This window comes from Idiotropiscis lumnitzeri, chromosome 5, assembly GCF_059441095.1.
Source record: "Idiotropiscis lumnitzeri isolate Australia: NSW breed Sydney's pygmy pipehorse chromosome 5, RoL_Ilum_1.0, whole genome shotgun sequence".
NCBI lineage: Eukaryota > Metazoa > Chordata > Actinopteri > Syngnathiformes > Syngnathidae > Idiotropiscis > Idiotropiscis lumnitzeri.
This window is the reverse complement of record NC_142395.1, coordinates 15,699,799-15,719,831: the sequence shown is the minus strand read 5'-3', so window position 1 is coordinate 15,719,831 and position 20,033 is coordinate 15,699,799. Positions and strand designations below refer to the sequence as shown.

Sequence of the window (20,033 nt, the reverse complement as noted above, 5' to 3'; positions counted from 1 at the left end):
CTTCATTCACAGTGGCAATGTGCGTCTCCGCAGTGTTCTGTGCCATGCGGGCTCGGCCAGAGGTGGCGGGATGTCCGCTGCGTCAGTAACGTGGGCGACTTTGTCCCAGACGCGGAGTGCAACATGAACTTGAGGCCAGTCCACGTGGAGAACTGCGACATGGGCGCCTGTGCCAAGAGTTGGTTCTACACAGACTGGGGCACCAAGGTATCACACACATGCTACGCGCACTTCATTGGTCAGATCTACTAGAGCAGCTAGAAACAAAAAATTCGACCCTGACAAAAAAAAAAAAAATAGAAATACATGGGAACATTTCCATGGAAAGTTAAGATGGGTATTTAAGAGCTATCCAAACAAAAATATAAACATCCTTTGCAGCATGACATTTCAACAGATTTATTTATAAGTAGAAGTTTATCAAGCTTTAAATATTTTGTTCAATAATCAATTATTTCATTGAAGGAAAAAACATGAACCGTAACTGCTACGGAAACCCAATCCACTTCAAAAATGCACCCACCACCCTATCCAAAAGTACCAGAAAAATGTTTAAAACGGTAAATGGAAAGAACCCCTCTCCCTTTCGAAACGGACAGAAGATGGAATACATCTGTCCATGTGATTAATAAATGCACACTGCATGTACAGTCGAGACTCTCTGGATTCAACTCAGTCAAGATTATAATTAAATGTATATTCCCCAACTATATTTGCTATTATGAGTCAAGCTTCAAGGTTGCAAATTATTGGTTCTTTTCCGTTTATTAAAAACCCCACAACATACCTGGAGAATAGATGAGGCTTCTGTAAAGCTGACATTTACAGTGGAGTATAAATAGGCAGCTATTTGTGTTGTAGTGTTCTGCTGAGTGTGGGCTGGGTGTACGTACACGCGGTATCTTGTGCTTGACCAATCACGTCAGCAGCCTTCCTCTGGAGGGTTGCGGCAGCGAGCGGCCCCCCGACTCTGAGGCGTGCAACACGGGCCCTTGCGACAACGCCTTGGAGTGGTTCACCGGCCCCTGGAGCCAGGTATGAACACATAATTAGAACAAACACATGACTTTTCAAGAAGTATTAAAGATGCATGTGTGTGTTTGCCAGTGTTCTGCAGAGTGCGGCGTGGGGAAGCAGCAGCGGGCGGTAGTGTGCCTGATGAGGTCCCAAGACACGGTGGCCGTGGCGCCTCAGTACGAGTGCTCGTCGCTGGAGAGACCGCTTAGCCAGCAGAACTGCAACGTGATAGCCTGCGGAGCAAAGTGGTACTACACCGACTGGAGCGCTGTAAGTGACGCCCCGGCATACTGTCTCGCTACTTCGTCGTCATACACTACCCTGATCTACATTTTCCGATATGGTGCGTAAACACGCTAAACATGGACCGCAGGAGGTGAAGGAGGGAGTTGTCTCAGGAGATTCCAAAGAAAATTATAGACAAGCATGTTAAAGGCAGTGTCGTGAAAAGCACAGAAAATAATTTGTAAATAATTTGTAGACAGGGGTGGAGGTGCTGGGGTGGCTGATGGAAGTTTTCCCAAGTTGATGCCCCTCAATCCCAGCGGGATGCTTTTTCAACATGCCCCTTCACTTACGATCGCCGACGAACACATCACAAAAAATTCTGGACGTCAAGCATAGTGTTATTAACTATCCTTTGGAGCCATATCTGTAGTTTAAAACATTAATTTGAAGCTCTAACCCCAATTCAAAAGCCTAATTTGAAATACTAAGCGTAGTTTAAAACTCCAATTTGTACACCTAATTTAAAACCCTTGTTCGAAACTCTAACTCTAGTTTGTAACTCAAACCCAAGTTTAAAATCTTACTTTGAAACCCTAAACCTAGTTTAAAACCCACCTTTGAAACTCTTGAAACTCCAACCCTACTTAGAACTCTTGCTTTGAAATCCTAACTTTTACCGTACTTAGAATCTCTGAAGCAATTTAAAAACCCTAATTTGATACACTAACCATAGTTTAAAACCCTCCTTTGAAATCCTAACTACTTTAAAACAATAACTCTGGTTTAAAACTTTACTTTAAAATCATAATGGCAGTTTGAAACGCTAACTCCAATTTAAAACTGGCCTTTCATGTAGTGTGAAGCATACCAAGTAAAGAACACTGTCCCTACTGTGAAACATGGAGGAGGCTCTTTTAGGTTTTGGGGCCGCTTTACTAGAACTGGCACCGGGCATCTTGAATCTGTGCTGGGTACAATGAACTCTCCCGATAATTACGGTATTCTAGAGATGTGCTGCCCAGTGACGGAAAGCTTGGTGTCCGTCACATGTCACGGATTGTGTAAAAGGATCATGACAGAAACCACACAGCTAAAAACACCCGAGGATGGCTAACAGCAAAACTTTGGACTATTCTGACTTTCTATGATCCCTGATCTGAAGCGCCCTTCAAACTTGAGACCGCTGGAGCTGGTTGCTCATGGTCAAGCGTAAAAATGAGTATTCGTCTCTTTCTGGTTTGCGTAGTGCTCCAAAACATGCGAGGAAGGATTCCGTGTGCGTGAGGTGCGTTGCCTATCTGAAGACATGCTGTCTAGCACCAACTGCGAGGAGGGGCTCAAACCCGCCGAACGGGAAGACTGCAACCCCGAGCCTTGCATACCTCAAATAGGTTTGTACGAAAAACTGCATCAATTGGTTTGTTTGATTTCATCTCCCATCTCCGTGACATTTCCGTTGCAGATCAGCACTGCAAAGACGAGTACTTTAATTGCAACGTGGTGGTCCAGGCTCGCCTGTGTGTCTACGACTACTACAAGAAGACCTGCTGCGCATCCTGCTCTCGCCACCCCCACAGACACTCCGTGGTCCACAGGGGGCGCAGCTAACACTCACCGCGACTGGAAGGAGAAACATTTGCATGCGGGAAGTACGCTCTTCGGATGGACGCAACAAGTTGAGGAAATTGCAACAACTGTAGCAAATTTGGACACGACAAGCGTTGAAGAAGAATGGAGCAATGTAGGCTACGAAAGCGTGCTTCAAAATAGCCCGAGGGCCCGTCGCCATTGAAACAAAGGCTAGATTCAGAGGCTTGTGAATTTGGACTCGTGTGCAGTCGAGGCACGCTAGAAGTTACGTCTTTTGGCTGTCAAATTCTGCCTTTGGAGGAAGCAGATTACAAATCTGGACACAGCCAATTATTGGTTGCAGAAATATTGAGGGCGCATTCAAGAACACTGAGAACTTGGTGTTATCCTTCTTGAAGCATAAAAAGACCAACCTCCAAGACTAGCTCACTAAACATGTTCCCTATTTCACTTACCTGAACTATTTGTCCAATTATTTGACCGCTTGATTACCTAACCAGCTAAGTACTTTGACACGTCACTAATTCAATGACTTCAAGTAGTTGATCGACAAGATCGTTATCAGACCATTTTACAGATTAACGAGCTAGCTGTTAGACTGACTGTCTAGCTGTTTCACTTAGCTACTGCTTGACTAACTGGAGGGCTAAAAAACTAGCCTGCTAATACTTCACTACATGAGTAAATTACCTTAGTTAAGTAGCTAAACAATTATTATTGTTGTTTTATTTTTTTAACAACACTAGGTAACTATTTAACACATCGATCAAATGTTTTCCTGACTGACTAGCTATTTATCTAACTGTGTAAGTTTACCAATATGTAAATATTTTAAAATAATTTAGTTTAGATGCATCTTTGGGTGACATCTATCTGTTTGGCTACATTGATTAGTAACTACTTGGTTGGAAGTACGACTGTGAAACACTTTCTAAAGTGTGATATTAAAAGTATGGATTTACCAGTTTTCTTCAATGCAGCCTCTCAATCTTGAAATTTAAAGGCAGAACATGAGCACTCCTGGCTTGGCTGCAAACATTGGCAGTCCCTCACTAAGTTCCCGTCAGTATTTCAGGCCAACCCACGTGGGCCCAGTCCATCCCTCGTCGGCGACAGCCAATCGGCGTTGCACAAGCAGGCACGTAGCCAAATAAATAAAACAAAAATGAAAACAACAGACACGCACACGCACTGTGTGCTGATCGGTGAAATAAAAACAATATGGGACACATGTCATTGAGGTCTGTGGGACTGAAAGGTATACAACTTTTATTTTTTATTTATTTAGCTGCGTGTCACGTGTATGGCACCTGTATGTGACGTGGTACCGGTAAATCCAAGACTTGGACCAAGGACAAATCACAGACAGATGCCTTGCTCTTGCTGTAAATATGTAAGTTTGTTTGAGTTAATTTTTTTTAAAGTGACTTTTCAAGAACATGATTTATTTATGTGGGGCCCTCCCTGGAGAGGATGCCGTTAATTTTTTATTTTTTTTTTACACTTGCTTAATGGTGGTCTTTGAGCGAATCCCAATGTATAATTCCAGGCAGAAGTTCCCAACTAGATGCTGTATATGCTCCTCCGCGGATTACCGCACACATTTGCTCATATAAAAATATACCACTGACTGATGGACAAGTTATCTAGCTAATTAAATATTTTCCTTTATTTTAAAAAGATTGACTTTATATTGGGGGTGGGGGCTGAGTCACGCTTGGTTTTTGTGGAAAACATACAGCGTGTTCTTTTTTAAATACTGTTCTATATAAAGTTAAGTCAATGGCTACGTTCCTTGTGTGACAAGAGCGGCATTTAGTGGCCGTTATCAGCCAGTGCACCCTCTGAATAATAGACATCAGTCGAACATAATATTTGAAAAAAATCACATTTTATTCACTTGTACAGCATTTGTCTTTGTGTCAATTTAAAAAAATACCTCTTGAGGTGGTAAGTCTGTTATACTGATTCGAATTCCATTTTTCTGTTATACTGTATAATGAGCAAGCTTGTATGTTTTCATCATGTGTTGGTTGATTGTTTGGTTTTGAATATGTATATAGAGTTGTTGTGGATCAAAATTTTTGGCTGGAGACAAGTGGACTGAATGGTTTGTCCGAGGTGCTCATGAAGGCCTCAATCTCATCCACGGTTCTTGGGACGCAGGTAAGCAGCTCGATGCCGTCGGCGGTGACGGCGATGTCATCTTCTATGCGAATCTGCCAGGATTATTTCAATGGGATGCAATCAATGCAAACGCACCAAATGTTTACAAACAATTCAACACAACAATAAACTGCAACACCGAACTATTGAATATTACACAACTCTAAGTTATCACGCATCATTGATTACTTATTTTTCAGTCAGATTGCATCCAAGTGATGTGCGACATATCAACAGCCGAAACCGTTTGCCACCTGAACGACAAACAAGCTAGCTTCTAACCCATTCACTACCATTTGACTTGTGAACTAGTTACCTAACTACCTGAGTAGTTGAGTAGCTTAACTACAAGCTACATAATTAAATTAATTGGTTTATTGAACATATAAACACATAAGGTAAAAACAAAAAATAGATTTAAGAAAAAAAATCAAAAATTTTTATTTTTTCATATATATATATATATATTTGATTCACCTTTTGATTGACTGACTGGCCATACTGGATAGGTAATTAACCCACTGATGGCGTTTGACTAATTTGATTATATAGTAATAGAGATAATATATATACTAATATTGTAAGTAGCTAATTACGGTGTTAAAATTGGACTGGGAGTCACCTAATCAGTTTGTCAATGTGCTTAAAATTTTTGACTGAATAGCTAATTAAGTAGTTAAGGATCGTAGAAACGAACTGAATAACTAGTCGACCAATTACTTGACTAGTGAGCTAACAAACAAAAAACAGTCGCTAAATAAATAGGGTGACCTTTTGATTGAAATAATTAATCAATAGTCGAGCTCCTGTTGTTGGCTTTGGTAGCGTGAACGAAAACAGGTTTTACTGACCCCACCAAAGCCTCTGAAGCGACTGAGCACTTGGTTGTTGATGAAGCAGCTCTTTGCAGGGTCGTCCAGGGCCTGATCCAGCAGGTGGTTGATGAAGTAGATGCCAGGCTCCACAGTGAGCACCATGCGCTCTTGGACCAGACGGCCCATCCGCAGACTCTTCAGCCCAGGCTCGTTGATGCGCTCCACACCCTGCAGGACACCCATATTACGGCACGATCCAACGGCTTCTTGGTATCCGCGTGGGAGAGCGCTCTCACCTCTGGATAACCGCCCACATCGTGCACGTCGATGCCCAACAGGTGTCCCAGACCATGCGGCATGAAAATAGCACCAAGGTGGACTTTCATCATGTCTTCCACGCTGCCCTTTAGAACGCCCACTTTCACTAGCTCCTCCAGGTGCACCCGGTCGGCCAGACGGTGCATGTCGGTCCACTTCACACCTGGTCATAGTAACATTTTCACAGTAAGTCGTTAAGTTTCTGGTTGGTAAATACTCATGCCATGCATTTTCCATATCAGTTATTGCCATTGGTACATTGTTGTAAAGAAACAAAAGTAATTGGTCAACATGCATAATTGTGTTGAAGCAGCGATGGCCGCTCAAGGCCTTCTCTGCTGGCCTAACATAATCAAGAAATCATGATCATATTATTCACATTGATGTCATATTATATCCTAGGGTTTTATTTTTAGGCGAGTTTTTATCCAATCGGAATTCAGCTAGCTTGTGTTGCCAGGCAGATTTCATACCAGTAGCTCGCACTATTCGTTGGAGGCCTTCAGATAGAATTGTGCAGGTGTCTGTTCCGCATGAGTGGATTTACTGCCTGACACGCTAGCTAACAACACCAAATTGACTGATTAAATCTAGCTGCTCACTAACAAACTAAGTAAATAAGCAAGAAGTAAATAATTGACAGCAAGGCAGCTAATATTGGACTTACTATTCAACAGACTAACTTACATGTTAAACAACTATCTAGCCACCTGCTAACTAACTAACAAATTTATGAAGTACTAAGCAATATCACCTGGTCTGATGGCGGCCATGACAGTTCTTGATGACTTTAGGACTGCCTCGTAGATGGCCCTCTGGTCAGCGGTGAACTTGCCGTTGGCAGGGAAGGAGCATGTAATGTCTGACGAGTAGCAGTAGTACTCACCGCCCATGTCGAACAAACTACAGGAAGAGATACCAAGACAAAATGTCTTTCAATTTTTTAGGATTTTAGATTTGTATCCCTGTACAAAAAATGGAAGTGTAATCAATTCCCCCCAGTGTCCACTTGTCAACATCATAACACTTAAGTAGCGTACAGGTAGTTTTGGACAATTCAGATTTTCAGTTGCGAAGGGAAAAAAAATACAAATACTGGGACTCACCACATGTCGCCATCCATTATGGTTTTGTCATTTGGCGCCCCAGCGTGACCGTAGTGCAGAACAGAGGCATTGTTGCCCCTGTGGGGCACACAGTCAAACACACCACATTATAGATAAATAAAAAAAGAAATAACTCAAATTGCAGAAAAAATGAAAGTTCTTTTTAGCAAGGCGAGACATACAAAATGTGACTTTAATCATTTGGCCGCTTGTTTTTTTTTTTTTTTACATTCGTAATTGTGACTCTAGTGTACCAAGAAGTCAACCCATGTTCAATCAACTTTCATTTGTATTTATTGCATAGGCTCGTTTTGAGTCACACTTTATTGCTCTTAACTGTCAACAAATGCAAAAATAATGAATAATCTTAACTGGCTAAACTTGAATTACTTGAAGGATTGATTGGCTTTCCAGCTAATTAGTAGTAACTATAACAACTGGCTGCTTGACAAAGTACCTAGCTACCTAGCTAACTACCAAGTTAGGTTTTTGACTAACTACTTAGCAACTTGGGCTCTAACTAACTCTTTGACTGATTAACTAGATAAGTGGCTTTAATTGACTAACACTGGCTGGCTTGGTAAACAGCTGACTAAGTAGCTAAATAAATCAGTAACTTTAATCTACTACGAATATCAGTAACTACATGACAAGATAGAAAACTGACTCTCACTATTTGACTAAGTAACTTGAATTATCTGACTAACTAGGTAAGCTATAGAAGTAACCAGCTAGCTAACAAAATCACCAATTAACTAACTCACTTTACAGTCAGGTCCATAAATCTAAAATATAAATATAAGGAACATCTAATAAGTAACTCAATAGCAAGCTACCTAATTTAAATTGTGAGGTCCAAACTTTCTTCGATGGCAATTTGTAACTGAAGTTAAGAGCAATTACAGGCATATTACTGTGAAAATGTGGCTCAAATTCAAACTTGGACAACATCAGCAGAGCTGGACTTTAGTGGTTCCACTGTAATTAGCTAAAGCAAGTTTAGGTCAAGACTTTGTTAAGCGAAGACATTGAAGGTCACTAAATGAGCTTTTGTCAATCAGCGTCAAATATGTCGACCTCATAGGCTCTGACGACGTTATTTCACTACAAAGTTGTGACATGAGCTCAGGTTGTTAATCAAGACAAAGCTTAGTGTGTAAACACAAAACTAAGCTAATAAGCGCTAATCCCCAAGAAAAACTCATTACGCGCGGCCTTGGATACACAGAAGACCAGCGTTTGATTAGCAACTGTTCATGCGTAACCATGCCACTAATTAAGTTTTAAAGCACAAGCGTTACGTTATCCATTTTATTTTGGTTTTAATATTGCCAGTGCAAAATAAACAAAGGCCCGCTCACGTTCCGCAGATGCACGTGTACGAAGTGTGCCGCATCCCTCCTTTAGTGTAGCAGTAGTGCTGGAACAGGCTGCAGAGAAAGAAGATACATGACATGGAATAAATAACTAAATAATGATGAACACTCGTCAGTTTCTGTTGCTAATTTGAGTTCGAAAAAGATTCATAGTTGGTTAATTAAACCTAAGTAACCTTATATCTATGTATTCTTCTGATTACCTAGGTAGCGACCATCTATCTAACTGGATGACTAAATAAATTATTTGACAGCCTCTTTAGTCAGCCAACTTAAAGGAAGTACCGATAACCTGCAGCCTAACTATGAGTGACAAAATATTTTACCAGCACATTATTTGATGTACAATTTGAGTAACTAACTTACTATTTGACTGACTGATTATTTAACTAGCTTGCTATTTGCCTATTTATTATCTAAATAAATTACTTACTTTAAATAGGTCTACTACTCAATAACACACCGGTTAGTTAATTGGCAGAGACCTACTATCCAATGTACTAGCTATAAAATGATTTGAATAGAAATATAAATAAATAGAAACAAATAGATAGTAGGGTTGCTTGATTATTTTGATCAATATAATAATCACCATGGTTATAATTATTATCAATTATTCATCATATTGGGGAAATGTATTTTTTTTTAATTGTACTAATTTTCAACAAACATGAACGCAACAAGTAATTACAAACAAATTGGTCACCATTTTTGATAAATTTACTAAACTAATTATTTTAACCACCTAATTTAATACCAAGCTACAAACCATTTACGCTAAATGTTATATATTTAATAACAGTCATTGGCCACTTTATTAGGTACAGAAATGCAATCTAATGAGAGCCAAGAGCTGTAAGAAATATTCCGCCTTTACAAGAATAACAAAGCTGACAGAGATATGTTAGTTGATATGTTCGATTCTAGATACCCCCATGCTTCCTGCTGAACAAATAATCCTCTACCTTTCCATTTCATATTCTTTCCGTCCAGGTTTCACACTCTTCATGATCTACAAAGTCAAACAGAGACACATACTGGTGAGTAAGAGGCGATATACTGTAGATCAGGAATCTTCCATCCTGTTCCTCAAGCTCCACTGTCCTGCCTGTTTTCCATCTCTCAATGCCACTACGCACCTGATTCAAATGATCAGCATCGTTATCCAGCTTCTGCTGACCTCGCTGATTATCTGATCATTTGAATCCGATGTGTTGCATCAGCGAGAGATGGAAAACGGGCAGGACAACGGAACGCGAGGAAGAGGATTGAAGATGTAGTTTATGTTTGCGCGAGTGGTGCTACATACGGTCTTGTGAGCTTCGCTGGACACCTTGTTGGTGTACCTCAGGACCTCGAGCTCCATGTCCGTCTTAATCAGGCGACTGCAGGGGCAAACGGAGAAAAAGAGTGGACCCGAAGTGGTTCAAAATCATTCGTAGGAGTCAAGTGTGCAAATTGACAAATCCGGTTGCGCAAGATCACCATGGCGAAGCTGTGCGATTCACATGTGCTTCGCAAAGAAGTATCTTGCGGGAAGGACAACCAGACATTCTCTTAAAATTTCATGGAGATTATTTTTTTTTTTTTTTGCTGTACAGCTAAAAAACTTTAGTTTCCAAGCACTGCTAAAACTAACAAGGTGGACCTAAAACTTTCAACTTGGAGTACTTGGAAACAAAACACAGAGCCTTCTGTACGAGGCCACTTTCTGTACATTGATAAACATATACTAGCATTAAACAATTTATTACGAAACAGTTTTCTGCATTCTTTCACTGGATGTTTGAATCTTCTTTCCACTGTGGTATCAATAGTCATCTTTGGAAAAAAAAAATTGGGTATGCATTACGCATGCATGTTAGCATTGTGAAATTTTGGCATGTGGCGTAACTGACGTAAGGAAAAGAAATGATAAACAAAAATGAGGAACGAAATGGCAAGACAGTGCAGAGCCATGAGACAAATGGTGGTGGGGGTTGTTTTGTCATGCGGTAGAAACGTTGCCTCCCTCAACAGGAGGTGTGACTCAAGAGCATTCCGGCTCATTTTGGACAGAAATGTCAATTCATCTGATGCCTGCCAAGGCTAATGCAGGGAACAAGCAGACGTGCACGTAGTCCATTATGTCCACTCTGCTTGAGGATGTTAGCGAGGCGGGGAACAAACCTGCTTCATGAAGATTTGCAGGACCTTGTAGCAGCAGGTCACTGATTCCGACTTAACTTTTAGAAGATTAATGTAGAAATGAGGATTTATTTTTAGTTGTGTGAAAATGTATATGCTAATATGTTAACAAAACCTAGCATTTAAATACATGTATTTATTTACATAGACCGTGCTAGATTTGCTAAATGCCAGCATAATGAGAGAATGGTATTATTATTTTTGTACTTTCTTCAACGTCAGACTTTTACTTACATTTGTGTATGTGTGTGTGTGAGTGTGAGTGTAAACATGATATAAAAATTCTCCAAAACGTGAATAACTATGTTCTGTAGATAAGGGCATTTATTATTATTATTTTTTAACTCAATAGTGCAAAATTTGAGAGGCCTAACAGATTTTCAGTGTCCCTATGACAGTAATAGTTAAAATTCTATTCTATTGTAAAACCGCTATCTTAACTGTACAATAACTTTTGTTCTCATCATTGTTTCAATTTTGATGAGTCGCATGCATTTGACATCTTACCATTCTACAATGACTGGGTGTAGCAGCATGTTGTTCACTTGGAATCTGAAATCAGAAGAAAGATAAATATTGCACACTGCAAGACATCTACATCAAATGTCCTTTCTGAAAAATACAGAAATAATCATAAGATTATTCATTTGAGGCCCTGGTGCGTCTTTCATTTACAAAATTGTATTTATTTGCAAGCTGTCCTGTTTGGCTGCTTGGTAATAAACCAATGCCTAACACAACCGACCACCTCCCCATCTCCCTGACCCGCTGGTGATCGGCACCAGGTGCACTAGATTACGCGGGGGAGCCCGAAAGTGGGAGTATTTTTAAAAGAAGCAAGAAGGACAACATCGTTTATGTGACTAAATTGCATGAAAACACATAAAATGTAATTAAAGGGAACCTACTGGCTAATTCCTTCAAAGGAGGCCTCACGGCTGACGCTCCCGCTGTCTGTGTTCTGTCCTCGCTACAACCAACACACACAGACACAAACAAATGACATGAAATGAAAAGCTTTGCATTCTGTGCCGACTCGTTTTAGCAATACACAGTAACGATTTCTTCAAATGGTCAACCGTACAATTGCTTGCTAATTAGCTTTTGAAATTGTGCAAATGTGAATTTGATCTTGTCGTCCATAAACGCATCACCATTGGGAAATAGAACATTATTTTTCCCAGCCAGTCAGTCAGTAAAGAAAAAAACAGTATATCTTGTTGTTGAATAAAATGTTGTTATACTGTGATACTCTAACAGCAAAATATGACAAATTAAGAACTGCTTTAATATTCACGATTTCTTTCCTCATAGAATTCCAGCTTTATTCTTGTAAAATTAATTGATTTCTGCATAAATGTACAGCTATATTGTAATGTTTCAACTTCTCACAATTGATACTTTCTTTGCTGTAATATTGAAAAGAAAATACCCGTTCTCCTAAAATTGTAATTCTACTCTTTTTTTAAATGATTTTTAAATCATATAATTTGACTTTTATTCTCCCCATTACCTTTTCCTATTTTTTTTTCTTTCTTAGAAAATGCCACCTAGTTCTCATAAATTGACTTTACTTTTGTGATATTATTATTCGTTTTTAAAGTTTTTGTCTAAATGTATATAAACATCTGGATTTCTAATGACGACTATTGTAATTCTTAATTTCATCCTTTCATCCATTTTCCCAACCGCTTCCCCTCACAAGAGTCGCGTGCGTGCAGTAGCCTATCCCAGCTGTCTTTGGGTAGTGGGCGGGGTACAACTTGAACTGGTTGCCAGCCGCAATTCTTCATTTTCATTGTAGTTATATCGTTTCAATTGTTTCAGTGTCGCTGACACTTTTTAATTAAAAATTTCATACTTTTTACTCGTTAAATCACATTTAAGTATTCATATTGTTGTTTTTCACAATATAAAGGTGATATAATAATATATAATATTCCACATGACTAGTGATCTATTGACAGGTAGCTGCTATCTATTTTAACTGAAATGATGATTCCATCCTCTCTCTTGTGTGTCTCTGTCTCACTCTTGCGCTCTCTCTTTTTTTTTTAAATGTAGATAGTGTAGGAAGAAAGAAAGCAGCACACCAAAGTGAGGAGGACGGCCGGTTTCAGGCTGCTCAGGACTTCAGCAATCTACAAAGCAAAAAAAAAAAAAAAAAAAAAAAAATGTAATTAAAATGAAGCAATGACAAATATGAGCTTGTGTGTGCATGCACGCACACACGCACACACATTGCAGCATGACACTCTGGCTGCCAGGTGTCGCCGTGGCTCTGCAATCAATGTGAGACGGAACCTCAAATGACTTTATTGCTCATCCTGCAGCCCAAAATGTCAGGTGACATTTTCTTGACACACTGGTGAGCGCCTGGGGAAAGTTCCAACTACCGCTACCACTTTAATTTGAGCATGAGCACCGCTGAAGGTCGTCTCGATTCATCACCACCGTCAACACAATAAAGTAGAGCCGGTGTGTGTGATGGAGACGAGCAATTTTATAATGACACACTCCACAAGTGAGTAAATACATTGAAACAAAACTTTGTGAAGTGCCATGAAAAATAGAATCAACTTGACCAATGGACAGCAACATGAAAAGTAGTTGCCGTCTTGGTGGAATTTTCTAAAAAACATAGAATGAGCAATCCTCACTAAATTCATTCATGAAAGTAACGACTAACGTATGTGACCTACGGTAATTTACAGCCAACAATACTCTTCTTATTAATAATTTCCCACTTTTTGCTAGTGCAGTCGAGATTTTAGGGCAAATGACACCATTTGAAATGATCGCATGCAAAAATGTTCCCCAAAAAGGGAATTTATTTATTGACCCCCCTCAAAAAAACTACATTTTGCAGGAACTCATCTTCAGATTTTCAAAAGTGTGTTGCACCCAAGCGGCAGTTCAAAGTTCATTTTGGGGTCATCTTGTATCGTGTAATCTGCTAATCAAAGATATATTTTACGCAATATGAGACCACCGTCTTACCCACTTGCCAGCACCCAAAGGCAAAAGAAAAAGGAAACAATCCCTATCAGGAAGGCATTTTTGGAGGTTTTAAAAGTGTGTTTTACAAAAGAACTTCAGGTCGAAGAATGCTTTTTAGCAAAAGTCTTGTCAAGTCGTGCCCAGGTGGAACATTTTGACGTGCGCCCTTCTAGCTTGGGTATATTTAAAAAATATATATTTTTATATACATTCATTCAAGATTGGTCGCAGCTATGCACACAACACTTAAGAAGGTCACAATATTGACATTGTGGTGTTCTATTGTGCTTATAGTGCGAGTCCCTGCTGGCGACACTTAAGGTGGACGAAAGCTGCTATTATGGCATTCGAGTGTTTTGAAGGCTCCCACCGAGACTGTCGCAGAGGAAGTGGCGGCAGATTGACGTGAAAGCCTCCCCCCAGGCGAGAATCGCACGCCTCAGGGAAGCTGGATGAAAAACTCCATTCTTAAGTAGCGAGAAGGTCAGTGGGTAAAATTTAGCAACAACAAAAATTATTTACAGTTCATTGGTTTTTATTTTATTAAATTTTTTTTTTAAGAATTTCACACCCGCAACCCACTCCAGACTGATTCACCAATATTTCCTACTCCTTACACAGATAACTGAGAACGTCTAGACACAAACGCCCCTCAAAATAATCATATTTCGCACTCTGCAAGCTGCAAGTAGTGTAATTTGTCGCTGAAAACCATAATTGAGCAGCTGAGAGAACGTTTGGGAGTGAATGAGAAACTTGTTAAGACCGGCAAAAAGTGGAGACTCAAGACTACCACAATGACAAAAAAAAACAACCAAAAAAAAAAGAAAACTAGCTGGCCACAGTTAGACAATGAGTTCGCCAGTGGCTGCTTGCACGACGTGTTGCGGGAGAGGCTTACGGTACGTCTTCACGCACAGTTAGTTGCCGAGCGCACGGACAGCGGTGTCCTAAAATCATTAACATGAACATTTGACACCTTTTCTGTTCATGTATATTTTTCGTGTAGCTAAATAACCTTTGTTGTGTTAGCATATCTTATTCAGCCTCTTCTTTATTCTTTTATCAATGTTATAACTTGCCTTACAAGATGTTTTTTGTTCTAATATTTTGTAAAAATAAATTAGCCACCAAAAATACAACTTATACTTTTTTTTTCTACTTCATTATACTCCCGGGCAACTTGTAGTCTGGAAAATACGGTCATATATTCATTTGTCTTCAAGAATAAATCAAATCATATTTGGGCTTTTTTTGTGTGGGTGTGCTTCACAATGCACCATTAGAGAAACCGCATTGCAGTATTTAACACTTGAGACTGTGTTTATTTATGCGTTTGTACGGGCAGGGTGTCATTTAGTTACAGGGGCGTTATTTCTGGTTGTGCATTAAAATATTGCTACATTTGGTGTTCAATTATTGTGACTGCTGCTGACACCATAAGTCACAAAGGGAGTGCAATACAATATATTTCAATGGCTTGCTTAGAACATAAAATGTAGAGGTGTACTTGTAATAAAGCCAAATGCGACCACAGACACTTCCTTTGCTGATATCACAGCAAACCCGCGGGCATTTAGATTTGTGGAAACAAGCTGGGGCAGTTGTAGTGTCACTGATAAAAAAAAATAAATAAAGAAAAGAAAATGAAAAAAAAGTATATGGCTCAATACAGAACCGTGACCACTGTATCGAACGGTTCAAAGCCGATACACGTTTCGTTGCACCGGTAATGCATAGGCATTCAATAGTCAACTCAAAATTCCATTTGGGTGCAAAATGAAGAAACCGTAAGAAGGGACCACAGGTGAGGGTCTAAATATGGTCAAAAACTCAAACTCCCCATTGTGCCAGTAGCCCGTGTGGTAGCCAGGGCTGCAATGACCCTTTATCGCTGCTCACAGTTCTAGTTAGTATGATTTTAATAACAATAATATATTAAGTGGTCGGAGGAACAGCTGAGTTTCAGTTATTTAGGGTCCTTCCAGCTTGAGGCAAGTAAAATTCAAGACTTTTTAATTACATTTGCAGTGAATTTTAAGACAATGCTCAGTTCACGCGACTTCACCACGCTACTTGACCACACCCACTACTACAAGTCCTCATTCTCTTCTTCTTGTTCATGACCCTTGGGCTGATCTTATACTTGCGGCCACATTCTGGCTGTATTTTTGTTTTTTATGATTGCAGCAAAGTCTTATCCTTCAGTCAGAAGCTGCATGAGACCCTCCTGTACTCTGTTGCGTAAAAACGAACATAAGACGTATAAATACGTCTTTGGTAGGCGGGACTACATTCGTGAAGTATATATACGTTTTAAGGATTAAATAAGTTAAGGAACAAGTAGGTAGACTTACATCACAGGTATACTGCACCTCGTCCACAGCATACTTCTTCCTGAAGTGGTCTTTGGAATAGATCCTGTTGACGCAACAGACAACGTTTAGGAAAAAACTCCCTTGTACTGTTTGATACCCCCCAAACACACCAGCTCCCAGAAAACACAAAGACTCACTCTCCCATCCAAGTGGCATAGCTTTCAGGCAGTTTCGGGACAAACACAATGGACTTCCCTGTGTCCACTTCAATGGCCCCATAGCAGTCAGCCTCAGTCACCCCAAAGGCCCAATGGAAGAAAGACTCCTAAAGCAAGATTGAACACAGGAGGGAAACAAATGAACCACTTCTGACGTGAGTGTCTAGAACGAGACAATATTTTGCAGGTCATTCCCACAGCTTGGCCTTTTGCAATAGCGCAGCTCTGCTTATCAATAACCGACCTGCCTGAAGAGGAGGTCCGTGTCGGTGCAGTGCCTCTGCTGCTGCTCGCCGCCCTGCAGCACCACAACCGAGCCGCACTCCACGCCCTCTTTGGCCCTCAATCCGACGCACAGACGCCGGCGGTTCTCTGCGAAAAGCTCGGCAGACACTCGCAGGGTGTCATTACCCAGCCAGTACACTGGTCTGAAAGCAAAGAAAGAGGAGAGGAGGGAAAATGTTTGAGGGGAGCTCAAATGGGATTGGGGTAAAAACTAATTGTTTTCGCAATTTACAGGGCAATAGCCTTTGGGAGCGTAAAAATGAAAATCATTACTAATTTGGTCTCAGAGGTCATTTTTCACAAATGTCATTAATTTTATAGACTACAAATGCCTCTTTGTTGTGCTATAATTATTCTTTATCTATTTTAATGACTTGAGGAGTGTTTGTTCATTCTAGGATCTTTTTATTTTTCTATGCAGCACTCTGTAATTTCACTTTGGGAAAAAAAAATTAAAAGAAAAAAACTCATGCTTAGTTGCGAAACATAGAAATAATACGTCATACATTTTTTTTTGTTATGACCGCTGTAGTAAAAAATACACCTTTGCTCACTCTAATTGCAACTCAACCTGTGTGCAGAGTACGAACATTTTGACACTTTTATTACTAGGTCTGGTTATCAATTTAATTTCCCAAATCGATGCAGAAGGGCCCGATTTGATTACATTTTTGATTCATGATTCACTTTGATTGATTTTCGATTCAATCAAGGATTTCACGCATTACTAATTTTATTTTTGTATGGTAGGCCTTCTCAGTAGAACCAATGCTGCAATTAGTACAAACCTCTTGCCCTAACGTGGTGCATTAGTAAAAATATTCCGCCATTTTGTTTTAATATGACAAGATCTCGCGTGACGTCAAGTAAATTTATGGGGAAGACGTTTTTGAAATGATAAATCTATGGTTTTATGAATCATTATCGGGCTATGAAAAGCATAATCAATTGAAATCGATATATAATCTTTTAAAATTAAGCCCTGTTCATTAGTGAATGGGGCCCAAAGTGTCCATTAGAAGAGCGGCCATTATTTGAGGAAAGCCAGTCAAGTCAGGTACAGCGTCGTTGCATGCATACATTTGCGCTACAACTGGTCTTCAAAGGACCCCTGAAAAGGACAGAAAGGACTTCAAAATTGTGATTTAGCTCAAGAATGACAAGAACGAAGCAAACCAACAATTTCAAGAGGGCCTTGGCGCAGCATGCTCAGATCCTAATAACAGCGTTTACGAGGTTTATGGATCGACCTTGAGTACAGTCCAGTGTGCAGCATCAGATAGACAGTGTCTTATCAGCAAAGAGAGACTTACTATCTGACCCGCCGTGTTACAAGCTTGTCAAAGTACCGTCTTAATCTTTGCACAGTTGAAGCGACTCCACACACCACTTCAAATGTTATTATGTCGTATCCGATGGATTATCTACACATCCTGGCTACACAGTGGGAGCAATCGTACACCTCCCTTGCGTTTCTATGAACTAAATGAAAACCGCCAAAGAACGTCAAGGTCATATATTTTGTGTGTTTTTTTTTTTTTATGCATCATTTGTCATTATGATGATAAGGATATTCCCGAAAAATACAACTACAGACACTCAGAGTGTATGTTAACATGCCACTGATTTTACTTTTGCAGAGGGTTTCCGATTTTAATATTTATTATGCTGTGGGTTTTATTATTTCTCATGCGCAGTGGGAAGCGCTTCAGTTTTGTTGCTTTTTTATTACAATGACAATAAAAACATTCAAATTCAAATTAGTAGACCCACCCAAAAAATAGTTTCAAGGACGCATGCCTGAAAGGTCACAGGAAGTCTGCCATTTTGCTTCGAAGCGTTCATTTCAGAGTCACCTTGGCTGTTTCCAAGAGAGTTTGTCTGATTGTTCCCAAGTCTGCAACTTGAGTTTTCATCATTTCCTTAGTTTGAACATAACATCTATTCTCTGAACCGCTTATCATGACACGGGTCGCGGGTCGAGCCATGATCCCCAACAGTAGAGCCATCTTTGTTTTAAAAATATTTCAATCCTTGAAGCTAGTTACACTTAGACTTCCAGAGATTTAGTCCGATTGGGGTAAAATTTGAACCACATACACTTGACAGCTCAGTGATCCTAAATTAAGAACATTTTGCGGTTTTGTCGCTTTGTGTTGTTAGCAGTGAAATGTTATAATCCGGATAGTATGAGGGTGTGAGTTTCAAATAATGGCAGCATGCAGCCTCCGTATATTTATGGAGTCTGTTGGACACCATTTTTCCAGTTTATTCTCACACTATTACAAACTACAATAAGACATACTTTACTGCCAGTCCAAAGTATTCATACAGCAGAAGTGTCCTCGGCTTTAATTTTAAAGGGCAAAGTTTCCTGTGGATCTTGATAGCATAACTTGGGATGGTGCAAGTATTGCCGCGATCACAAGACAAGCGGTGGGGAGTAGAAGGTGCAGAAACATTGACGACGTTCACATTTGCGGAATGTTAGAACACGAAAGTCTTCAAACATAGTTTTCAGTGTCATCCAATCATCTTGGACATTTGAAGACAGTCGTTCCACAATAGTAAGCCAATAAGATCAATGATTATATCAGGTAATAATTAAACACATTCTTTAAAAAAAAAAAAAAAACACACACAATGCCCCCCCAAAAAACATTTTTTTTTGCTTCTAGGATATTTAAAAATATGTTAACATATCACTGTTACTGTTTACATATGTAATAAAATAAACACACACAATAATAATAATGTTAAGCAGTAGTTCTTATAAATAAATTTCAACCTGTACAGTTAAAAAGAAACTAATATATATGAATAAACATGTTTAAAAATGCACAATACGATCGCTGCTGACACATTCAATCTAAGTAATAAATTGTTCAATGCATACGTTTATATTAAGTTCATCTGAATTGTAAACGCAATAAGTGACCTTTGATTAAATATCGAACGCAGCATTACGGTCGTATTAATAAATATTGCTTTCACATTCTACCGCTGTATAAATTGTTGCATTTGGGGAACACTGTTTTTTTTATTACTAATTGTTTGAATTACCACATCAACACTTATGTCTGAACTTTGTTGTATATGCCTGATATGGTTTTTGACAGCGAATCTACTGAACAACAAACGTCTCAAAGAGCGAGACGGTAGTATCCACGTGGCACAACATTGAAAAATCACTTAAAAACAAATAGACAGGCATGATTCAAGGTTTAATATATGATCGTATTTATTGGTGGTATCAGTAAGAAATATAAACTCACTGTGGTGATGCAGCCATGATGACGTTTCGACTCCAACCTCCTGTCACTTTGTCACGTGCCAGCAGAAGTCACGTGAGTTCTCTTTCTCGCTGACGCGATGTTGTGCTGCGTTCAAGATAGTCGGACGTTGTCTT

At 39.6% G+C, this 20,033-nt stretch overlaps 2 protein-coding genes across 4 annotated transcripts in view; one reads left to right on the top strand and one right to left on the bottom strand.

Moving 5' to 3' along the window:
• thsd4 (thrombospondin type 1 domain containing 4) overlaps positions 1 to 5,109 on the top strand; it is a 22,296-nt gene extending 17,187 nt beyond the window's left edge. For all 3 annotated transcript variants that reach the window (XM_088296866.1, XM_088296865.1, XM_088296867.1), the window contains 5 exons: positions 34 to 207; positions 862 to 1,035; positions 1,108 to 1,287; positions 2,492 to 2,636; positions 2,708 to 5,109. In XM_088296866.1, coding sequence (XP_088152992.1) covers positions 34 to 207; positions 862 to 1,035; positions 1,108 to 1,287; positions 2,492 to 2,636; positions 2,708 to 2,853 — 819 coding nt within the window. In that variant the 3' untranslated portion in view covers positions 2,854 to 5,109. The remainder of the gene's footprint in view (positions 1 to 33; positions 208 to 861; positions 1,036 to 1,107; positions 1,288 to 2,491; positions 2,637 to 2,707) is intronic.
• Positions 4,710 to 20,033, bottom strand: pepd (peptidase D). Its single transcript, XM_088296868.1, has 15 exons — positions 19,900 to 20,033; positions 16,584 to 16,767; positions 16,319 to 16,446; positions 16,161 to 16,224; positions 12,897 to 12,944; positions 11,712 to 11,773; positions 11,311 to 11,355; positions 9,926 to 10,001; positions 9,582 to 9,628; positions 8,602 to 8,670; positions 7,241 to 7,318; positions 6,889 to 7,037; positions 6,113 to 6,297; positions 5,853 to 6,044; positions 4,710 to 5,054 (listed from the first exon to the last, which is right to left on the bottom strand). Exons 1-15 carry the CDS (start codon positions 19,914 to 19,916, stop codon positions 4,911 to 4,913), a joined length of 1,488 nt encoding a protein of 495 aa, XP_088152994.1. The 5' UTR covers positions 19,917 to 20,033; the 3' UTR covers positions 4,710 to 4,910.